Source organism: Oncorhynchus clarkii, chromosome 7, assembly GCF_045791955.1.
Source record: "Oncorhynchus clarkii lewisi isolate Uvic-CL-2024 chromosome 7, UVic_Ocla_1.0, whole genome shotgun sequence".
In the NCBI taxonomy this organism is placed as follows: domain Eukaryota; kingdom Metazoa; phylum Chordata; class Actinopteri; order Salmoniformes; family Salmonidae; genus Oncorhynchus; species Oncorhynchus clarkii.
Genome location: NC_092153.1, coordinates 21,111,291 through 21,130,689, shown reverse-complemented (window position 1 = coordinate 21,130,689; position 19,399 = coordinate 21,111,291). Strand labels below are relative to the sequence as shown.

Below are 19,399 nucleotides of genomic sequence, written 5' to 3'. Positions count from 1 at the left end.
CACATTCATTATTGCTGGTTGTAAACGCAAATTCATAATTGCTGCTTATCAAAAAATGTGTCTGTGTAAATAGCTTTAATTGCTGAAGACTATTCAGAAGTGACAGAATACAAAAACACACCATTTCAGAACAGGTTGTATGTCAACAGCTGTGTAGAGCTGTGAGCCTGCTGCAGTGCCCCCTCCCTCTGAAAGTCCTGCAGTGTTTGACTAGTCCTGCCTTCCTTTCCTTCTTCATTCCCATCTGATGCCAAAACAAAAACACAGCACTTCTGGCGCTGATAATAAAAACTAACTGGTCTTTACAAGTAGGGCAATGACAGAAGCTAGAGAAAAGAGAAAATTAACTAAATCCTGATCATTCTTCACGTAGGGGTTTAGCCTATTCATTGATTCCTAGCCATTCATATGTGGCATTCTCCCCTCTACTTGTGGGGGCCAGCCCAGGTAGATAATACCCAGTTTGCCCTGGTGTCTATCTGGGGTAGCCTAATGACAGTTTGTAAAATAAGCTCACCACTATCGCCGTGGGAGTCCATGTCCCCATTACTCTACTGTTCTCTCGGAGCAATCACTCTGATTGGAGGGGACACCATTTCTAGAGCAGCACAGGGTGCAGCATTTTGATTCGCTGCGAGAGAGGTAAGCTGTTTTCTATGCGTGTGAGTGCGCGCGCGTGTGTGTGTCTGTGTGTGTGGCAGCAGAGTTGTTGCCATGGCTTCTCCCTTCATCACACACAGAGTTCATAGGTCAGCTCCAGCCTGAAAGCACAGACAAATCAAAGCAGCGAACCCCTTGCTTGAGTTCAGTCAATAGATTACTCAACATCAGAGCTGGACAAAAACAAGCTGTGATACTGTCGATAGTGTCCCGCTCCGCCACCTCAATGGAAGAAGCCGTTAGAGACCACTGACAGTCCGGCTGGACATTTGTGGAGTTTGAATAGCTGTCATAAACAGTCTGGGGAATTGTATCAGCTAGGATAATAGCCTAAAGCTTGGGTAGGGGGCCGAAATGGTCTGCTCTGCTGATAACATTAGAGTCCCATATTATACTATGGCCTTTCAGCAGTACAGTGATTGTGTAGTTAGCTAGTGTTCGCAGGACAAATGTCCCTAGGGGAACACCGTCTCGAGTGGATACAGATCAAACACAAAGGATTCAGGCCACCAAAACAGATAACCGTCCCCTCAGTGAAGAATGAATTCCTTACTGCTCAGCCATCATCTTGTGAAGACCTAATAGTGAAAGAATGGGTGGGTGATGTAATGTTTTGGGGTGCTGGACATGTAGGCTAGCTAGGCTTAGGCTACATCTGATGTATCACAATCACACATTTTCTAGGACTGGCAAGGTGAGATCTACTCTGGTGGGATCTGGGGGTCAAGGAGACCTTCAAATTAACAGAGTACTAGGATACACAGGGATCACAGACACCAAAGGGTTTAGAGTCCATCCACCTCATTCTGCCCGGTTCTTTATGACAACTAGCTATTAAAAGCCCCATGCTAGTGAGCGGCCATCAACGGTCGTCAGGATCTAACCCACTGGTCATTTACAAAATAGCCTCCAACACTCTACTCAGCAAACTGGATGCAGTCTATCACAGTGCCATCCGTTTTGTCACCAAAGCCCCCTATACCACCCACCACTGCGACCTGCATGCTCTCGTCGGCTGGCCCTCGCTACATATTCATCACCAGACCCACTGGCTCCAGGTCATCTCTATATCAATGCTAGGTAAAGCTCCACCTTATCTCAGCTCACTGGTCACGATAACATCACCCGTAGCACGCGCTCCAGCAGGTATATCTCACTGGTCATCCCCAAAGCCAACATCTACTTTGGCCACCTTTCCTTCCAGTTCTCTGCTGCCAATGACTGGAACGAATTGCAAAAATCGCTAAATTTGGAAACTTATATTTCCCTCTAACTTTAAACATCAGCTATCTGAGCAGCTAACCAATTGCTGCAGCTGTACATAGCCCATCCAATCTAATAGCCAATCTAATCTACCTTTATCCCATGTGTAACTCTGTTTTGTTGTTTGTGTCGCACTGCTTTGCTTTATCTTGGCCAGGTCGCAGTTGTAATTGAGAACTTGTTCTCAACTGGCCTACCTGGTTAAATAAAGGTGAAATAAATACAAATGAAAAATACTGGTCAGCTCATTACTGCAGTACACATGAAGAAGGCCTATAAAGCAATTCACCTAATAGTGTGCACAACGAGCCTTTGTGTGAAGTTTGAAGCCACAGGGCCTGTAGGTTATATTCTCCCCCCAGGTGACAGTCTCACACACCCTTACTGAATTATGTCCCAGTGAATGACAGATTCTTTCCTACACTTGTTACACCAGTCACTTTCAGCTTGTGATTATTGCGCAGAGTTTTTGGCTGCCTGTGACAGTGCCATCCTATGGTATACAATACCTTGAAATTGCTGGAGTTGACCCAGTTGGTAGCGACACCATCCACCATTCTGTCCAGCATGGTCTGGTCCTGCTCCAGGTCCTGGGACTTGTCCTTGTCCAGGATGGAGTCTATGATGTCTTGGCCCACCTGTAGTCTCCGACCCAGGTCCTTCTGCATAACCTGCTCCATACAGTACTCCATATTCCACTCCATAGTGGTCTCACCAAAGGAATAACACCACAATATCACGAGACAAGGAAAAATGTATAGGCCTAGTCTGCTCACAGAGAAGATCTCAACTGTAGTGTAGGCCTATATCCCAGATATATTACACACTTTCCTATATCCCAGAAAGTGTGTAATGTTTATCCCAAAAGGTTGACCCTTTATTTCAAGGGTATGCTGTGGAGATGAAATCACGGGGAAGGCGAGAATGCAGAGGTAACAGCAGTCCAGTCAGGAACTGTCCAGAGGTTTTAGGTCACTCGTGTTCCAGATCAAACTACAAATATGATCAGTCGTGGACAAGAGGACTGAGGATGAAGAAGAGGATTGCTGAAATGATTGTACTTCATTCTTCAGTAACTCTTCGCTTTCTTGTGGACCTAAAATCCCAAGGGAATACAGAATTATTATAACAAGTACGCCAAACAATAGGCCTCATTGTAACACAAACTAAGCAACACAGTGTAATTACAGTCAGGGTAACAATGAGTAGCTAGTTAATAACAATAGTATTTAGGTGAACTACTGAACTGAGAATTACACACTGACGTTACACAGCAATAAAGCCCCGTGTTTATTGAAGCATTGATACACAATTTATTTAGTTGACTTTAGTTACCTAGCTAGTTAGCTAGCTACTGCACACGTTGTGAAAGTTGCTAGCTGGTGTTATTGGTTTAGCCAAGCTAGCTGGCTAGCTTAGTATATTAGATAGCTAGCTAGATAGCTTTTGTGCTAAACAAAACGGACAGCTAGCCAACTTGAAATATGACGAATTATTTGCTATACAGACAAATAACTATCGAGCTAGTGAAAACATTCCTGATAAATAGTTAGCTAGCTAACGTTAGAGTAAACGCAGCTAACGTTAGAAACCAACACTGAGTCAAGGAGAGCAAACGTAGCTGACGTTAACTAGCTAGATGAAGCTAACTAGCTAGCACGCCAATCTGGTTCACTGTCTCCTCCAGCTAGCCAGCTTCCGTTGGCTAACTGTCTCTAGCAGCTACCAGCAAACACTGACATGATGCTAACAAATATCAGCGGTCAATTAATTTACACTACTATTAAACAATTATGGTCACTAATTCATCAAGGGATTATTAACTAGCAAGTTATCCAATTACCAATCATCTGCATCCAGCCGCTCGTCTCAGTTCAGAATCGTTCGGGGAAAAAATCAAGAGCCAGGACACTGGACTTCCAGCGGTACTACTAGTAAGTTAGCAGACGACGAACCCGTACGTACTGTATGCGTGGAGCCAAGTACAGTACTCACAGCGAACGTCATGTAGCCTGCTAGCTAGCTCGATCCAATGTGTGATGATTTCATCTAGCTAGCAACAGTTACTTAAAAAATATATTCTGCTAGCTACGTTAGCTATTTGGTTTACAGTAATAGTTCCCAATGAACGTCATACATTTGTAGCTTGCTTGTGCACGCCAACAGTGCCCTCTGCTGTCTATTACCCGAAAGCTCACACTCACTTTCAAATATTTTATTGCAAAACAGTAAACACTGACAATTAAGAGTTTGTACAGTGTGTTGTTTTGCATCTCAAATGGTTGATCTTATTTTATAATAAAACATGTATTTACACTGTGTGTATATAACCCTATTTCACTTTGTAGAACTAGCCTTTGAATTTTAAAACAGCGCAGGTGTCAAACGCAGGCTATTATGGGGCGACCTTATCTTAGAACTTGGTCATCTCTTTTAAAATAATGTGACCATAACCTGTTTGTCAGTAGAACCTCGAAATAATATTATAGCAACCCTCAATTATTCCTTTTTTCCACATGGTTCATTGTGTTTCAACATCACATATGACAAAGATATTACTAGCATGTGACGAGTATCATATGCCTCCTGCAATTTAATTATGTCTTAAACTTTGTATCTATGTTATATAATACAATTACATAAATATCATCTCATTTTTGTTGACACAACGCCCCTTTTATTTAATGTCAGAACCTTGTACATTGCAAATAGTATATATTGTGCATCACTTACACGTTATTTACAAACACCAACAAAAGTGCAAATATCCGTTTTCTGTACCAGTTCCAAGTTACAGTAATGTTGAACAGCTCATATTAGAATAATACATATAAAACAACTACAGTAGTGTTCAATTGCTCGAGATAATGACAAATCGATAGTTTCTCAATACAGTAGTAAAAATGGATGGATGGATGGATTTGAAAAAAAAGATGAATAAATATGGAATTATCTTTCAGTATGAAATGACAAAGAAGGAGAACCTAGTGTGGCTAAATCCACACAACCACTGTGGCTCTTGTCTGGACTGATATGTATCAAATTAAACAAAAAGAACTGAAGTGAGGCAGGTTCAATATTTCCAACAATACATTCCCTCAGCATATTAAAACAAAACCTATGAAACTGGTGAGGGACAGCATGGAGTGAGAACTATACAAGAAAATCATTGGACTTGGTGGCTCTTTCTGGTTCAGCTATTTCTCTTCCAAAAGTCCATTCTTCATTGCAAAAAAAAAAAAAAAAAGTCTGGATAAACTAAATCAATTGACATTATATGCTGTCTTCTAGTAAATACATACAGTGGGGCAAAAAAGTATTTAGTCAGCCACCAATTGTGCAAGTTTTCCCACTTAAAAAGATGAGAGAGGCCTGTAATTTTCATCATAGGTACACTTCAACTATGACAGACAAAATGAGAAAAAAAATCCAGAAAATCACATTGTAGGATTTTTAATTAATTTATTTGCAAATTATGGTGGAAAATAAGTATTTGGTCACCTACAAACAAGCAAGATTTCTGGCTCTCACAGACCTGTAACTTCTTCTTTAAGAGGCTCCTCTGTCCTCCACTCGTTACCTGTATTAATGGCACCTGTTTGAACTTGTTATCAGTATAAAAGACACCTGTCCACAACCTCAAACAGTCACACTCCAAACTCCACTATGGCCAAGACCAAAGAGCTGTCAAAGGACACCAGAGACAAAATTGTAGACCTGCACCAGGCTGGGAAGACTGAATCTGCAATAGGTAAGCAGCTTGGTTTGAGGAAATCAACTGTTGGGAGCAATTATTAGGAAATGGAAGACATACAAGACCACTGATAATCTTCCTAGATCTGGGGCTCCACGCAAGATCTCACCCCGTGGGGTCAAAATGATCACAAGAACGGTGAGCAAAAATCCCAGAACCACACGGGGGGACCTAGAGAGCTGAGACCAAAGTAACAAAGTCTACCATCAGTAACACACTACGCCGCTAGGGACTCAAATCCTGCAGTGCCAGACGTGTCCCCCTGCTTAAGCCAGTACATGTCCAGGCCCGTCTGAAGTTTGCTAGAGAGCATTTGGATGATCCAGAAGAAGATTGGGAGAATGTCATATGGTCAGATGAAACCAAAAAATAACTTTTTGGTAAAAACTCAACTCGTCGTGTTTGGAGGACAAAGAATGCTGAGTTGCATCCAAAGAACACCATACCTACTGTGAAGCATGGGGGTGGAAACATCATCCTTTGGGGCTGTTTTTCTGCAAAGGACCAGGACGACTGATCCGTGTAAAGGAAAGAATGAATGGGGCCATGTATCGTGAGATTTTGAGTGAAAACCTCCTTCCATCAGCAAGGGCATTGAAGATGAAACGTGGCTAGGTCTTTCAGCATGACAATGATCCAAAACACACCGCCCGGTCAACAAAGGAGTGGCTTCGTAAGAAGCATTTCAAGGTCCTGGAGAGGCCTAGCCAGTCTCCAGATCTCAACCCCATAGAAAATCTTTGGAGGGAGTTGAAAGTCTGTGTTGCCCAGCAACAGCCCCAAAACATCACTGCTCTAGAGGAGAGCTGCATGGAGGAATGGGCCAAAATACCAGCAACAGTGTGTGAAAACCTTGTGAAGACTTACAGAAAACGTTTGACCTCTGTCATTGCCAACAAAGGGTATATAACAAAGTATTGAGATAATCTTTTGTTATTGACCAAATACTTATTTTCCACCATAATTTGCAAATAAATTCATTAAAAATCCTGCAATGTGATTTTCTGGATTTTTTTTCTTCTCATTTTGTCTGTCATAGTTGAGGTGTACCTATGATGAAAATTACAGGCCTCTCTCATCTTTTTAAGTGGGAGAACTTTCACAATTGGTGGCTGACTAAATACTTTTTTGCCCCACTGTACATTACCAGTGTTAACTATGTTATTACAGTTCAATATTAAGAAACATTTGAGAAGCCGCAAATGTCAAAGTAACATCAACATGTGAAATATACCCTGGGAACAATGGGTTCTAAGGGCCTCCAACTTAACATTGACAACTTAGACTCAAGTCAGTTACAGCAGGCGTTGAAGCGTCACTGAAAACATAAATATGGCGTCAGCGGCACATCAAACTAAAACAACTCATCATCCCAGACATAAGGTGCTTCCCTCCTTGCCATGATTGACTCCTCTCTCCCTTCATCTCTCCATCCTGGTCCTCACACCCCTATTCTTCCTCCCCTCCCTCTTGGTCCCCTTTTCCTGGTCCTCACACCCTCTTCTTTGATCTTCCTTCCTTGTCCTTACACCCCTCTTTATTCATCCTTCCATTCTGGTCCACACACCCTTCATTTATCCATCTTAGTCCTGATCCCCCTCTTTCTTCATCCCTCTTTCTCCACCCTACATTCTAAACACTGGGGGCCTGTATTTGAGGAGTGACTCTTCTTCATTACAGGTTACAGTAGCGTTTCACTATTTACAATCTGAGGGAGGGGCAGAGAGGTCCTTGGGATAATAATGCTTTGTCTTCTTGGGCCACTAGTTAAACATGATGGATTCTGGGTCCTGGTTCATCATCTGGGCCATGTGACGGAGGACATCCTTCTTAGTGATGATGCCCAACAGACGCCTAGAGGGGAGGGGGGGGACAAAACAAAACGCAAATCATTCCACCATCCAATAAACCTCAGAATGACTATAGAATGAATCTATAGTCTTCATAAATCTAACACCAAAGTAAAATGTGCCTATTTTAGAATAATGGGCCCGTTTTACCCAAAAGCATGTTAAAGCTAAGTTTATTGTTAGAACCTTCATTAGGAGCATACTTAAATCTCCGAGCAGTTTCCCAAAACCGTCGTTACTATGGCTGCACTTGATTAAGAGCATTGTTATAGGGTAAGCATTAGAACTAGACCCTTCTGTAGTTGTAGCCATAGGTGATAATATCTCATAAGAGCTGATCTGTCGTCAGTATCATGGAATAATTCTGACCTTAAGGCAAGATTTGAAAGGGAGAACGCTGATCCGAGAGCAGCGCTGTCTTTCTTTCGATCCTGTTATTGTCGCCACATGCATCAACAACGCATTTAGCCGAACCGTCTGTCTGCGTGGCGTTTCGGGAAACGCACGTTACATCTTCAGCCGTCGTAGGAAAGGGCCGTTGTTAAAACAGTAGTTAGCCTAAATCCCACCGCTATCGGGAAACCGGGCCCTGGACTGTATTGGTTAATTGACTGATGACAGACTCACCCGCTTCTGGTGACCAGACACTGTCGGAGGCCCAGCTTTCTGAAGATGTCCACCACGGTCTCCATGGGGGTGTGGTCGGTGACGGTGAAGGGGCTGAGGTTGAGGATGCGCCGCAGCTTCAGGGGCTGGGGGTCGCAGGCCTCAGCCACCTGGGGGTTGTCCTCCGTGAAGTAGACCACAGAGCTGCTCACCACCCCGTCCTGCTTCTGACGGGCAGTCTCTGAGAGGGAGAAATATCAGCTGTGGCTCCTCAGACACGATAGATAATAATCAACCGACACATTAAATACAGTAATGTTCAACACATGCTGATGGTTTTATACGGGACTGACAGCAGCTATGTTCACAACTTGCTATTCATGTTCTCCAAACAAAATGTTGAATATTTAGCTAATAATTTCACGGTGAAAACAACCTAATGGTACAGTCCCACTATTCTGTTAAACGGAAGCAGGACTTTTAGCACGTCAGATGTTGACGTCGTAGAGGGAGACCAGAGAGAGGTCGTTTTGGAAGTGGGTTGCTCATTTGACTGTTGGAAGGAGTGGGCCTTTGCCGAAAAGCTTCTCAAATACAAGCCCCTCATACCACGCTTGTACAGCCTCGGATATGAGTGCAAGTCGGGTAGCACTGATATTTGGCAGCCTCGGCCACGTTACATAGGCTCACAGTACATGGCCTTCAGATTGTGGGCCCGCCTAAGACTTGAAGCAATTAGCAAGGTGCAGTTCTCTACCAGCTGTTATGGGCATCCTAGCTGTATGAAGAAGGTGCTTTTTTGTATCCTTAAGTGTCTATGCATCCAAGACTTTCGAAATATCTGAATCCTTCTTGATTGTAATGTGATTTGTATCAAGTATTTCAAATGTGTGTGTGTGTGTGTGTGTATGTGAGAGAGAGAGCCAGGGTTAACGTCTTACTGATGGCCACAGTGAGTTCCCTGCGCTGGACGAAGCCGATGAGGCGCTCTGACTCTCGGGACACGACCACAGGGAAGCCGTTGTAGTCGGTGTCCTTGATGAGTGTCTCCACGTCCTCCACCGTGGTGCTGTCCTGGGTCAACACGGCCAGGGGGGGCTCACTGCGCCTGGGACGCATCACATCCGTGGCCAGGGTCCTGTGTACGGATCACATATTGGGAATTCTTAGGGTCTGTTTCTCAGTCACAGATGAATACAACTCCTGGAAGCAAAAGCATGGAGAGTCTCCATTGAAATATATTTTTAGTTCAGGATGCTTCATTTGTGTAAAACCAGCCCTTAGAAAAGGGGTGACTCCTGACTACTGCAGGGTTGAGACCTGACTAGGGGAGGGGTGAGGTTCCTCCCCTGAGGAGGAGGAGGAATGACAAAGTTTCTAATATGTATCCCATAATACCTGTGTGTGAACTCGTCCCTGACGTCCAGATAGGGGTAGCCGTTGAGTTGGATGTGGGACTCGTAGATACCCTCCTTCCCAAAGGCGTCCGCTACCCACTTACTGGTGACGGCTGCGGCCATGAGGGGGACGATGTACTCCAGACCACCGGTCAGCTCAAACATAATGACCACCAGGGACACGGTCATCCGGGTCACACCTCCTATAACGACAAAACAAAAAAAAGGTGTCAACCTAATGACTTGAGTGTTTATTTAATAGAGTGGGAAGTAATCCCTTCCTGTTTCAGTCCGTTTCCTTCCGTTTGGTGCCTAACGAACACAACCCTAATGACGACTCACCCAGACATGCGGCAGCGCCCACCATAGCGTAGAGACCTGGGGTAACACAGTCGGCTCCGGGACGACACCAGTTCTTAAAGATGATCCAGTCGTGGTGATGGTAGGCCATCTGCTCCACAGCGATGCCCACGATTCGCCCAGCGATGGCCCCCACAGCCATACTGGGGATAAACAGCCCAGACGGGATCTGAACACAACACAGAGGACATAAAACAACACGGTTGAGAAGTGATCTGAAGACAACACACAGGACATAAAACAACACGGTTGAGAGGTGATCTGAAGACAACACAGAGGACATAAAACAACACGGTTGAGAAGTGATCTGAAGACAACATGGTTGAGAGGTGATCTGAAGACAACACAGAGGACATAAAACAACACGGTTGAGAGGTGATCTGAAGAAAACACAGAGGACATAAAACAACACGGTTGAGAGGTGATCTGAAGACAACACAGAGGACATAAAACAACACGGTTGAGAGGTGATCTGAAGACAACACAGAGGACATAAAACAACACAGTTGAGAGGTGATCTGAACACAACACAGAGGACATAAAACAACATGGTTGAGAGGTGATCTGAAGACAACACAGAGGACATAAAACAACACAGTTGAGAAGTGATCTGAAGACAACACAGAGGACATAAAACAACACGGTTGAGAGGTGATCTGAAGACAACACAGAGGACATAAAACAACACGGTTGAGAAGTGATCTGAAGACAACACAGAGGACATAAAACAACACGGTTGAGAGGTGATCTGAAGACAACACAGAGGACATAAAACAACATGGTTGAGAGGTGATCTGAAGACAACACAGAGGACATAAAACAACACGGTTGAGAGGTGATCTGAAGACAACATGGTTGAGAGGTGATCTGAAGACAACACAGAGGACATAAAACAACACGGTTGAGAGGTGATCTGAAGACAACACAGAGGACATAAAACAACACGGTTGAGAGGTGATCTGAAGACAACACGGTTGAGAGGTGATCTGAAGACAACACAGAGGACATAAAAGAACATGGTTGAGAGGTGATCTGAAGACAACACGGTTGAGAGGTGATCTGAAGACAACACAGAGGACATAAAACAACATGGTTGAGAGGTGATCTGAAGACAACACGGTTGAGAGGTGATCTGAAGACAACACAGAGGACATAAAACAACATGGTTGAGAGGTGATCTGAAAACAACACAGAGGACATAAAACAACACAGTTGAGAGGTGATCTGAAAACAACACAGAGGACATAAAACAACACAGTTGAGAGGTGATCTGAAGACAACACAGAGGACATAAAACAACATGGTTGAGAGGTGATCTGAAAAGAACACAGAGGACATAAAACAACACAGTTGAGAGGTGATCTGAAGACAACACAGAGGACATAAAACAACATGGTTGAGAGGTGATCTGAAGACAACACAGAGGACATAAAACAACATGGTTGAGAGGTGATCTGAAGACAACACAGAGGACATAAAACAACACAGTTGAGAGGTGATCTGAAAACAACACAGAGGACATAAAACAACACAGTTGAGAGGTGATCTGAAGACAACACAGAGGACATAAAACAACATGGTTGAGAGGTGATCTGAAGACAACACAGAGGACATAAAACAACATGGTTGAGAGGTGATCTGAAAACAACACAGAGGACATAAAACAACACAGTTGAGAGGTGATCTAAAAACAACACAGAGGACATAAAACAACACAGTTGAGAGGTGATCTGAAGACAACACAGAGGACATAAAACAACACGGTTGAGAGGTGATCTGAAAACAACACAGAGGACATAAAACAACACAGTTGAGAGGTGATCTGAACACAACACAGAGGACATAAAACAACACGGTTGAGAGGTGATCTGAACACAACAATCACCCAAAGAGCACGGTTATCCTACTCAAAACTTGGTAACACTTTATTTGAAGGGTACCTACATAAAATGACCTTTTCATATTTCATAGCCCATACATAACGCATTCATAAGCAGCTCAGTAACACTTCATAACTGCTTACGTCAGCTATCATAACCCTATCTAGCCATGCGGTACAGCAAACTGACCTTCATGCCAAAGGTGAAGATAGTTATTACAATCTTAAAGATAAGAGCCAGGGCCAGCTGCCACAGAGCGCTGTAGACCCCGGGTCCAGCAGGGCGGTCTGGGATGTCGTCCACCGGACGGCTCATGTTGGGGTTATTAACGTAGTCACACAGCTGAGAGGACTCCAGGGCACCGCAGTCGTTGAACAGCTCGGAGATGAGCTCGCTGGTGCTGCGCCGCGTGTACGGGTTAGGGAACGCCAGGACCGCGGTAATACCCGTTATCACGATCACCTTAAATCAATCAAATCAATCACGTTTATTAATAAAGCCCTTGTTTACTTCAGCAGTTCTCACAAAGTGCTTTACAGTAAACCTTGCAAAGATCCCAAAAAGCAAGCAAGAAGCAGAACCTGGCATTATGCTCGAGTCATTTAGCAGTTGGCTCTTATCCAGAGCAACTTAGTCAGTGCATTCAACTAAGATGGGCCAAATCACAATCATTGCATTAAAACATTCTTCTGAACAGCTACTATCCGCTAAATCAGTTAGTTACCTCTAGGACTGGGTACTTCCCCAGCAGAGTGGTCTTCCTCCTCCTACACCAGGCGATGTTCCCCCGGATGAAGAGGGCTCCCCAGAGGCCCCCGAACACCCCCAGCAGGATGAAGGGGACCAGCTCAGCCATGTACCAGGGGGTGTGGTACTCCACGTAGAACAGGACCAGACGGCTGTTGCCGAACGGGTTGATGGCGCGCAGGGTGAAGGCCGCCACCAACGCAGCGAAGAAGGAGCGCCACAGAGTCTTCAGAGGGAAGTAGTAACTCACCTGAAGAGGACAGAGGTTACATAGCGACGGCACTTCGACCGCAAACACTTTAGCGTTTCAAAGGTAATGGATAGGAAAAATAAACGCCGACATATCTGGGTGTGAGATGGCATTTGATTGAATGGACACAGCAGGTGATTTATAACGGACTTAAGTTTACAACACCTCCTCCAGGCTGAAGAGAACTCCTCCAATCGGAGCCCCAAAAGCCACGGACACCCCAGCAGCAGCAGCAGCCGATAACACCTGCACAACAGACCAGCCGAGTTACATACAGGCTACACGAAATACTTGGATAAATTGTTTAATTTCCCCAACTTATATTATTTCCGCAAAAATGGGAGCGTAATGGGCTATTACTGTACCTCTCTGCGCTTGCCCTCGTTCTTGCTGTACTTGGAGAACAGGGAGCAGAAGAGGTTACCACAGCAGCAGGCCACGTGGACCAGGGGCCCCTCCTTCCCCAGGCTGAGCCCGGAGGACACAGCCAGGACCAGGGTCACCGTCTTGATCAGCAGGGTCCACTTCCCCAGGTACCCCCGGATGATGAACCCACTCAGGATGGTCTTGATCTACCCAAGACGACACACAGCAGCCCCCTCGTTGGTATAACCTTTGCAACTGCGCAGTTGTCGGAAATGAACGCACACTCTTTTCAGCCAATGAAAACGCAGTATTTAAAATACTATCGTATGGTTATTCTCTATTAGTGAACGGTACCATTTCGAAACACTCACCTCAGGAATACCTGACCCACAGGCGTAGGGGGCAAAGACCCTTACTAGAGACACGGCCAAGAAAGAGAATAACAGCGCCCACAACACATACAGGAAGTAATTCAACACATACGCCCCGGCACCCTGGAGAAACAAGAACAGGTGGAATGTATGGGTTTAAGGACCTGATGCACAATCATCCCTCCCTCTATCGCAACAAACACCAAGTTAAACCTCAGAAACTGAGAGAGGTTACACTCCCCCAAGCCACACCCCTAAATCTAGCCACGTGACGGCTGCCATTCGTCGGGCTAAAAACACAGACTCAGCATTGTGGCTTTAAATCAAGAGGATGTCTGGTTAGCGGTTTAGTGATCTGCTAACCTCAGAGTGACCGGTCATCAGCTCGGCCCACTTCTGCCACTGCGGACACTTGTCTCTGTCGTCGAAGGTGGTCTCGTTGGAGGTCCAGCAGCACTGCTCACGGCTGTAGTACAAAGCAGACAGACACACCCCTTCTTTCAGGTCGGTCATCCAGTCCACAGCCAGGTCGATCACTCCAGCCAGCGTGCCTACACGGGAGGACACGCAGCACGAGATCACAGATCACACTACGTAAGGGAACAACGGGCAAGCCTGTCAAAAGGATTCAGGACCAGACGTGGCATTTCACAACCTCCGGCTGCGTGACTTCGGATTGGCTGTTAAGAGAGCCACGTGTCACGTCATGTGCGTGCAGCACGAATCCCGGCGGCCAGAAGCAAATCTCATGTGCGCCACACTACAAGAGACTAGCGCGGCACCAAAGGTGTAAGACCTACCTGTGAGCATTCCTATGAGCAGCATCACCACCCATCCTGACCAGGCATCCAGAAGACTCTTAATCAGCTCCCAGTAAGACTCCTTACTCTTGGTGGTGATCTAGAACAAGCATCAATCAACCATCAGCGGCAGATTCAACGGATCATCAGGTTAACATAATCAGGTGGACATCAAGAGTTTTTCTATGGTGATTATGAAGAAGAAGAAGAGGATGAAGAAGACGAATTATGTCCTCTGGGGATGAAGAAGAACATGCTTAGAGTGTAGAGCTGTGTGTGTGTGTGTGTGTGTGTGTGTGTGTGTGTGTGTGTGTGTGTGTGTGTGTGTGTGTGTGCTCCCCTCACCTTCCTATGGCGGTCTGTGTCGCGCGACTTCTCCCGGAGCCAGTCAATGGTGTGAAAGTCTTCGTAGGTGCCTACGTCTGGGAAGGGCTCGTCCAGGAAGTCCATCAGGTTCCCAGTACCATTCATCTCCTCTGAGGGAGTGGCCCCAGTACTGCTGGCCCCTGGACAGAGAGACAAAATAAGATTTTTTGTCATTGTCTAATGATGGTCTTCACACATGTACAACGGCGATAAGCTTCTTCTTTATCCCAACACCTCTAAAAGACACACACAGACAGAGGTTGAAGAGACCGCAAACCCAGACAAGTCAGGTCTCTGATTCTCAACACTGTATGAAGCCCAATAATGCCCATGAGATGTATGAAATTGTAATTCTTGGTATTCGGATCACCAGACAGACCTTTGTGATACTGTGTCCAAGTTTTAGCTTCAGTTCGGACAATTGTCCTGGGCAGAGACAGTGGGCCCTAATTTTATGTTCTTACAAGCATTTTATTGCACATAACTACATTAGCAGCTTACTTGGATACATGGTCGCTATAATGCTGTGATGTTATTTCCTCTGAAGGTAGCTACGTCATGCAGAGGCAGTGAAAACAGTAACGTTACTGAGCAGTCAAGAATACAAGAGTAGACTAGCTACTTGCGGGCCATGCATGAATACTGAATTACAAATCATTGATCAGTGACAGATGCCTTCATGGAGCTATTAGATATAGCTAGCTATAGTAAGTAGATATGGATCTAATGAGACCGATAATGTTAATGCTAGTTAAGATTTGGCCAGATATGCTTCTCCCTTTATTAATTATGGCACTATTAAACATGCAATGAAATTCATGCTTACCGTCTCCGTCCATTGTTCACACGATCCGACTCCTCAAAATAAAGACATCTATATCTCTTAGCTATATAATCACCACTATTGAATGCATGTTGATGCTGTGTTAGATCGTCACCAGCCAAACATGTTTAGAAAATACAGAGAAGATGACGTCATAGGTTTCTGCTTCCCACAATGCTTTTGCTCAACCTGTCAATGCATGAAGGTGGAATTGTGAGTAGTGAAATGGCGACGCCTTGTGGCTGAAATAAATTTTAAAAAACATTTTTTTTTATCCGTTTATTCATCTGTGCGTAGGCTACTGTTCACTCAGAGAGACCACCAGACCACTCAACTGCCTCTATAAAGAGTGTTACTTGTGTACTATGGTGTGCTGAAATTTTTTGTTCTTCTCTCCTTGACATGGCCTGCATATTCAGCCTCCTACTTGGGTCACAAGCTCTGTATGTCAGAGATCTGATACAGGAAAAAGGAATGTATCACCGGATGTTGTTCCAAATCAAAGAAATGCACCACTTCGAGTACCTCTGTATACTAAAACAATCACTTGATTTCTTTAAATAGCACTCAATAGACAGGCTATTGAATGTATTTGATCAATTCAGAGTCTCGTAAATCTATAGATGACATGTCAATGCCCAAGTAGCAGCATAGCTTGTTTTGTCTTTTCAGTTGCAACCAAAGGATCGGATGTCTTATCCCATTTCCATCAGCCTTATTTGAAAAGGTACACACGGTAAGTTTTATTCTTATTTAATCTCATCTCCCTGGCAACACTCCGTGGGTCCCCACAGTTCTAAAGAAACAAAGCTAGTATTGAGAGAAAGAAGTAATTCCGTAAACTTAAATAGCATTTTCACCCTGTTTGTGTGTGTTCAGTGGTGTCATGCCCATAAAGGGCACATTAACCGCCTCCAACGTCGTTTAAGAAAATGTGTCAATACGTCCAACCGGCCTCACAAGCACAGACCACGTGTAACCACGCCAGCCCAGGACCTCCACATCCAGCTTCTTCACCTGCGGGATCGTCTGAGACCAGCCACCCGGACGGCTGAGGAAACTGATTAGTATTTCTGTCTGTAATAAAGCCCCTTTGTGGGGGGAAAACTCATTCTGATTGGCTCGGCTTGGCTCCCCAGTGGATGGGCCTGGCTTCCAAGTGGATGGGCCTTTGCCCTCCCAGGCCTATCCACGGCTACGCCCCTGCCCAGTCATGTGAAATCCATAGATTAGGGCCTAATTTATTTATTTTAATTGACAAATTCCCTTATATGAACTGTAACTTTGTAAAATCGATGAAATTGTTGCATGTTGTGTTTATGTTTTTGTTCGGTATAATTTGGCCAAGCTATGTAGCCTATTGATTCCTTCTTGATGAATAAATCAAACGAAAATATTTAGTTGTTTCTCTGTAATATTGTTGGCATTATGATTATGGTTCTAGATTGCAGGGGAAAATGTTATTTCGGGGGTTTGAAAAATGCTAAATTCTTCCAGAGGAGAAACATTATGCCCCCCCATATCCCCATATCCCCCCATACTCACAACACCCCTTTGTGTGTGTGTGTGTGTGTGTGTATGTTTTGTGAAATAAATCAGCATCTTTATAACATCCTGTCTGCATTTTAAAAGCATCCTGCGTTAGGCTACAACCTCCTCACTGTGTGTGTGGAAATGGGCATCACCATAGATCTGAATGATGCTGTTGTTCAATGCGTCTGACTCTCACTCAGTCACTCTCTCCTGACCACTGAGCAAAGCCGCGTCGGAAGCGAGCCTCCAAGGGGAGGGCAACATGTCAGCAAGCCGCTACTTTCCTCCTCTCAACTGCAGATGATGTGTGCATGTTTTGAGTGAGCTACTGATCGTTTGAAGAAGTTACTCCCTCCCAGCCCATGCTGGTAGTTGTAAACCCTAATTGGGCGTACGGTCTTTTGAACAAATTGAGCCTCGATCGGAACCTACTGGCCGTAGCTTCCTCTCGCTTCAACTGGCTGCAGTTCAGAAGGACAGGAGTAGAGAGAAGCAGTCGGGAGCCAGAGCTGAGCTGAGCCAGAGAGTGGCCTCTCAGAGTGGGCAGCACTATGGATCCGGGGGTGTGCGTTCTGGAACTCCTCGGGATCCTCTTCTCTATTGGTGCCTGGATCTGCTCGCTGGCCACCACCATCATGTCCACCTGGCTGACCCTGTCCACCGACCTGCTGCCCGCGGAGAGCTACGAGCTGGGCCTGTGGGAGACGTGTGTGGTGCAGGACCTTGGAATTCTGGAGTGCAGACCCTATGACAGTCTCCTCGGCCTGCCTCCGGACATCAAACTAGCCCGGATCCTCATGTGTGTAACAGTGGCCACGGGCCTCCTGGGTCTCCTGCTAGCCATTCCTGGAATCTACTGGATCAACAGCTGCAACCAGGGGCCTGAGGGGTTGAGGGTGAAGAGATTGATGAAGATGCTGGGGGGGATATTGTGCTTGGTCGCAGGGATACTGGGTCTCATACCTGTGTCTTACATCGCTCACCTGACGGTCATGCGGTTCTTCGATGAGGCCGTGCCGGCAATCGTGCCACGCTGGGAGTTTGGAGATGCCCTATTCTGTGGCTGGACGGCGGGGTTTCTACACCTGGTGGCTGGCTCTCTGCTGGTCACCTCCTGCGTGTGCCTACAAGAGGAGCCCTGCACCTTACAAATGCCTATACCGCTACAGAGAAGACATACACACGTACACAGTACCAATACCCCACATAGGAAGAGGTCCATGGAATATGTTTGATAAGCTATTGAGAAGTGAGAACAGTATTCTCAGTAGCCTCTGCCCTGTCTCTATCAATGGTGAATAAAACTGCTTACCTAAAGCTTTTTCATGCTTATTTACATTAGCTATAGTTATTGAGTACACTTGCTGGGACAAATCTTTCCCCATATATTGAGACAGAATGCTGGTACTTATTTCAATCACTCAAACAGGGTTTTGTGCATGTCATGTTTGCAAAAATATCACCTACTGTACATTTATCAAACAGAAATTCTTTATGGAACCAAAGAGACTACAGCTTTAAAAGCTGCCATTTCGTCCTAATACGTCGCTGTGCCTACTGTTGGTACTGTGGAAGAGATAGTGTGTGCAACGGTGCCAGAGAATTTGATGACGAGCAGTATATCGTCTGTGAAAGGACTGTGAAAACTACAATTCTGACCAAGGTTGATCATTCTGTATGTCAATGTCAATGATTGCCTTGGATATCATATCTTATCACAATACCAATTATTTTTTACAGCATCTATTATCCTTTTTGTCCAATAACTAAATGAAACCGGTTTGAATAGTGCATAAAAAATGTATCCCTTCTTGATATTCTACACAGTTACTCAATCAACAATGCATTATGGGAATAATTAATCATACAAATTGTAAATAGAACAAAGAGAAAAAGTATAACGTTATATTGTAGAAAGCTAATAATAATTAATGTGAGGAATGTACTAAGTATTTGGGAATGTGTGTTTCAAATGGCGAAAGATCAGGACTTGCTTGCAACAACTGGACAAGACAATGACTTCATGGATATTTGAGGATCTGATTGTATTTGTTTCATTTCTGCTGAAATTTCCACTATAGATTCTCTCTAGTTAGAGGCCAATATTACTGATTTACCACATACATTATATCAGATATATACCAATATACATTATATTGTATATTGGTCTGTAGAGGTTTTCTGACTCTGAATTGATCAGACATTATAGTGCCACAAGGCTACATATCCTACATCAGTTATATCCATACCGTGGAGAAATCTGAAAATTTAAAAAAAGTTGATATTATCAAATAAAGAAAAGAAACGGACAAAAACCTGACCATGATTCATTCCTAAGCATCACAAACCGCCTGCTTGTGTTACACAAGCTCA

The 19,399-nt window shown here is 44.6% G+C and overlaps 3 protein-coding genes across 6 annotated transcripts in view; 1 reads left to right on the top strand and 2 right to left on the bottom strand.

The window, feature by feature from the left end:
• The window catches only part of LOC139413048 (CLIP-associating protein 1-B-like), a 39,989-nt gene extending 35,892 nt beyond the window's left edge, over window positions 1–4,097 (bottom strand). For all 3 annotated transcript variants that reach the window (XM_071160061.1, XM_071160062.1, XM_071160063.1), the window contains exons 1-2: window positions 3,767–4,097; window positions 2,433–3,019 (exon numbers count right to left, since the gene is read on the bottom strand). In XM_071160061.1, coding sequence (XP_071016162.1) covers window positions 2,433–2,627 — 195 coding nt within the window. In that variant the 5' untranslated portion in view covers window positions 2,628–3,019; window positions 3,767–4,097. The remainder of the gene's footprint in view (window positions 1–2,432; window positions 3,020–3,766) is intronic.
• A 477-nt stretch (window positions 4,098–4,574) lies between these two features.
• On the bottom strand, window positions 4,575–15,647 carry LOC139413046 (H(+)/Cl(-) exchange transporter 4-like). 2 transcript variants are annotated; one of them, XR_011634759.1, is made up of 15 exons: window positions 15,497–15,647; window positions 14,650–14,810; window positions 14,305–14,404; window positions 13,868–14,055; window positions 13,505–13,627; window positions 13,133–13,339; window positions 12,933–13,013; window positions 12,495–12,767; window positions 11,960–12,232; window positions 9,873–10,059; window positions 9,532–9,733; window positions 9,075–9,271; window positions 8,155–8,374; window positions 6,775–7,531; window positions 4,575–5,295 (listed from the first exon to the last, which is right to left on the bottom strand). XR_011634759.1 is itself a non-coding variant. In XM_071160059.1 (14 exons), the coding sequence occupies exons 1-14, from the start codon at window positions 15,507–15,509 to the stop codon at window positions 7,441–7,443; spliced, it is 2,316 nt and encodes a 771-aa protein (XP_071016160.1). In that variant the 5' UTR covers window positions 15,510–15,647; the 3' UTR covers window positions 4,575–7,440. The 2 variants fall into 2 exon arrangements, 1 of the variants encoding a protein (XP_071016160.1); XM_071160059.1 differs by having other exon boundaries at window positions 4,575–7,531.
• Window positions 15,648–17,522: 1,875 nt separating this feature from the next.
• LOC139413047 (putative claudin-24) lies at window positions 17,523–18,362 on the top strand. Its single transcript, XM_071160060.1, has one exon. The coding sequence runs from the start codon at window positions 17,578–17,580 to the stop codon at window positions 18,259–18,261; it is 684 nt and encodes a 227-aa protein (XP_071016161.1). The 5' UTR covers window positions 17,523–17,577; the 3' UTR covers window positions 18,262–18,362.
• Window positions 18,363–19,399: the final 1,037 nt, after the last annotated feature.

Bases quoted from the DNA above. Each gene is read 5' to 3' on its own strand.
- LOC139413047 (XM_071160060.1), top strand. From the start codon at position 17,578: ATGGATCCGGGGGTGTGCGTTCTGGAACTCCTCGGGATCCTCTTCTCT.
- LOC139413046 (XM_071160059.1), bottom strand. The intron at 14,405-14,649 runs GTGAGGGGAGCA...TGCTTGTTCTAG, and splicing joins ACACAGACCGCCATAGGAAG to ATCACCACCAAGAGTAAGGA. The intron at 12,233-12,494 runs GTAACTAACTGA...GATTGATTTAAG, and splicing joins GGAAGTACCCAGTCCTAGAG to GTGATCGTGATAACGGGTAT.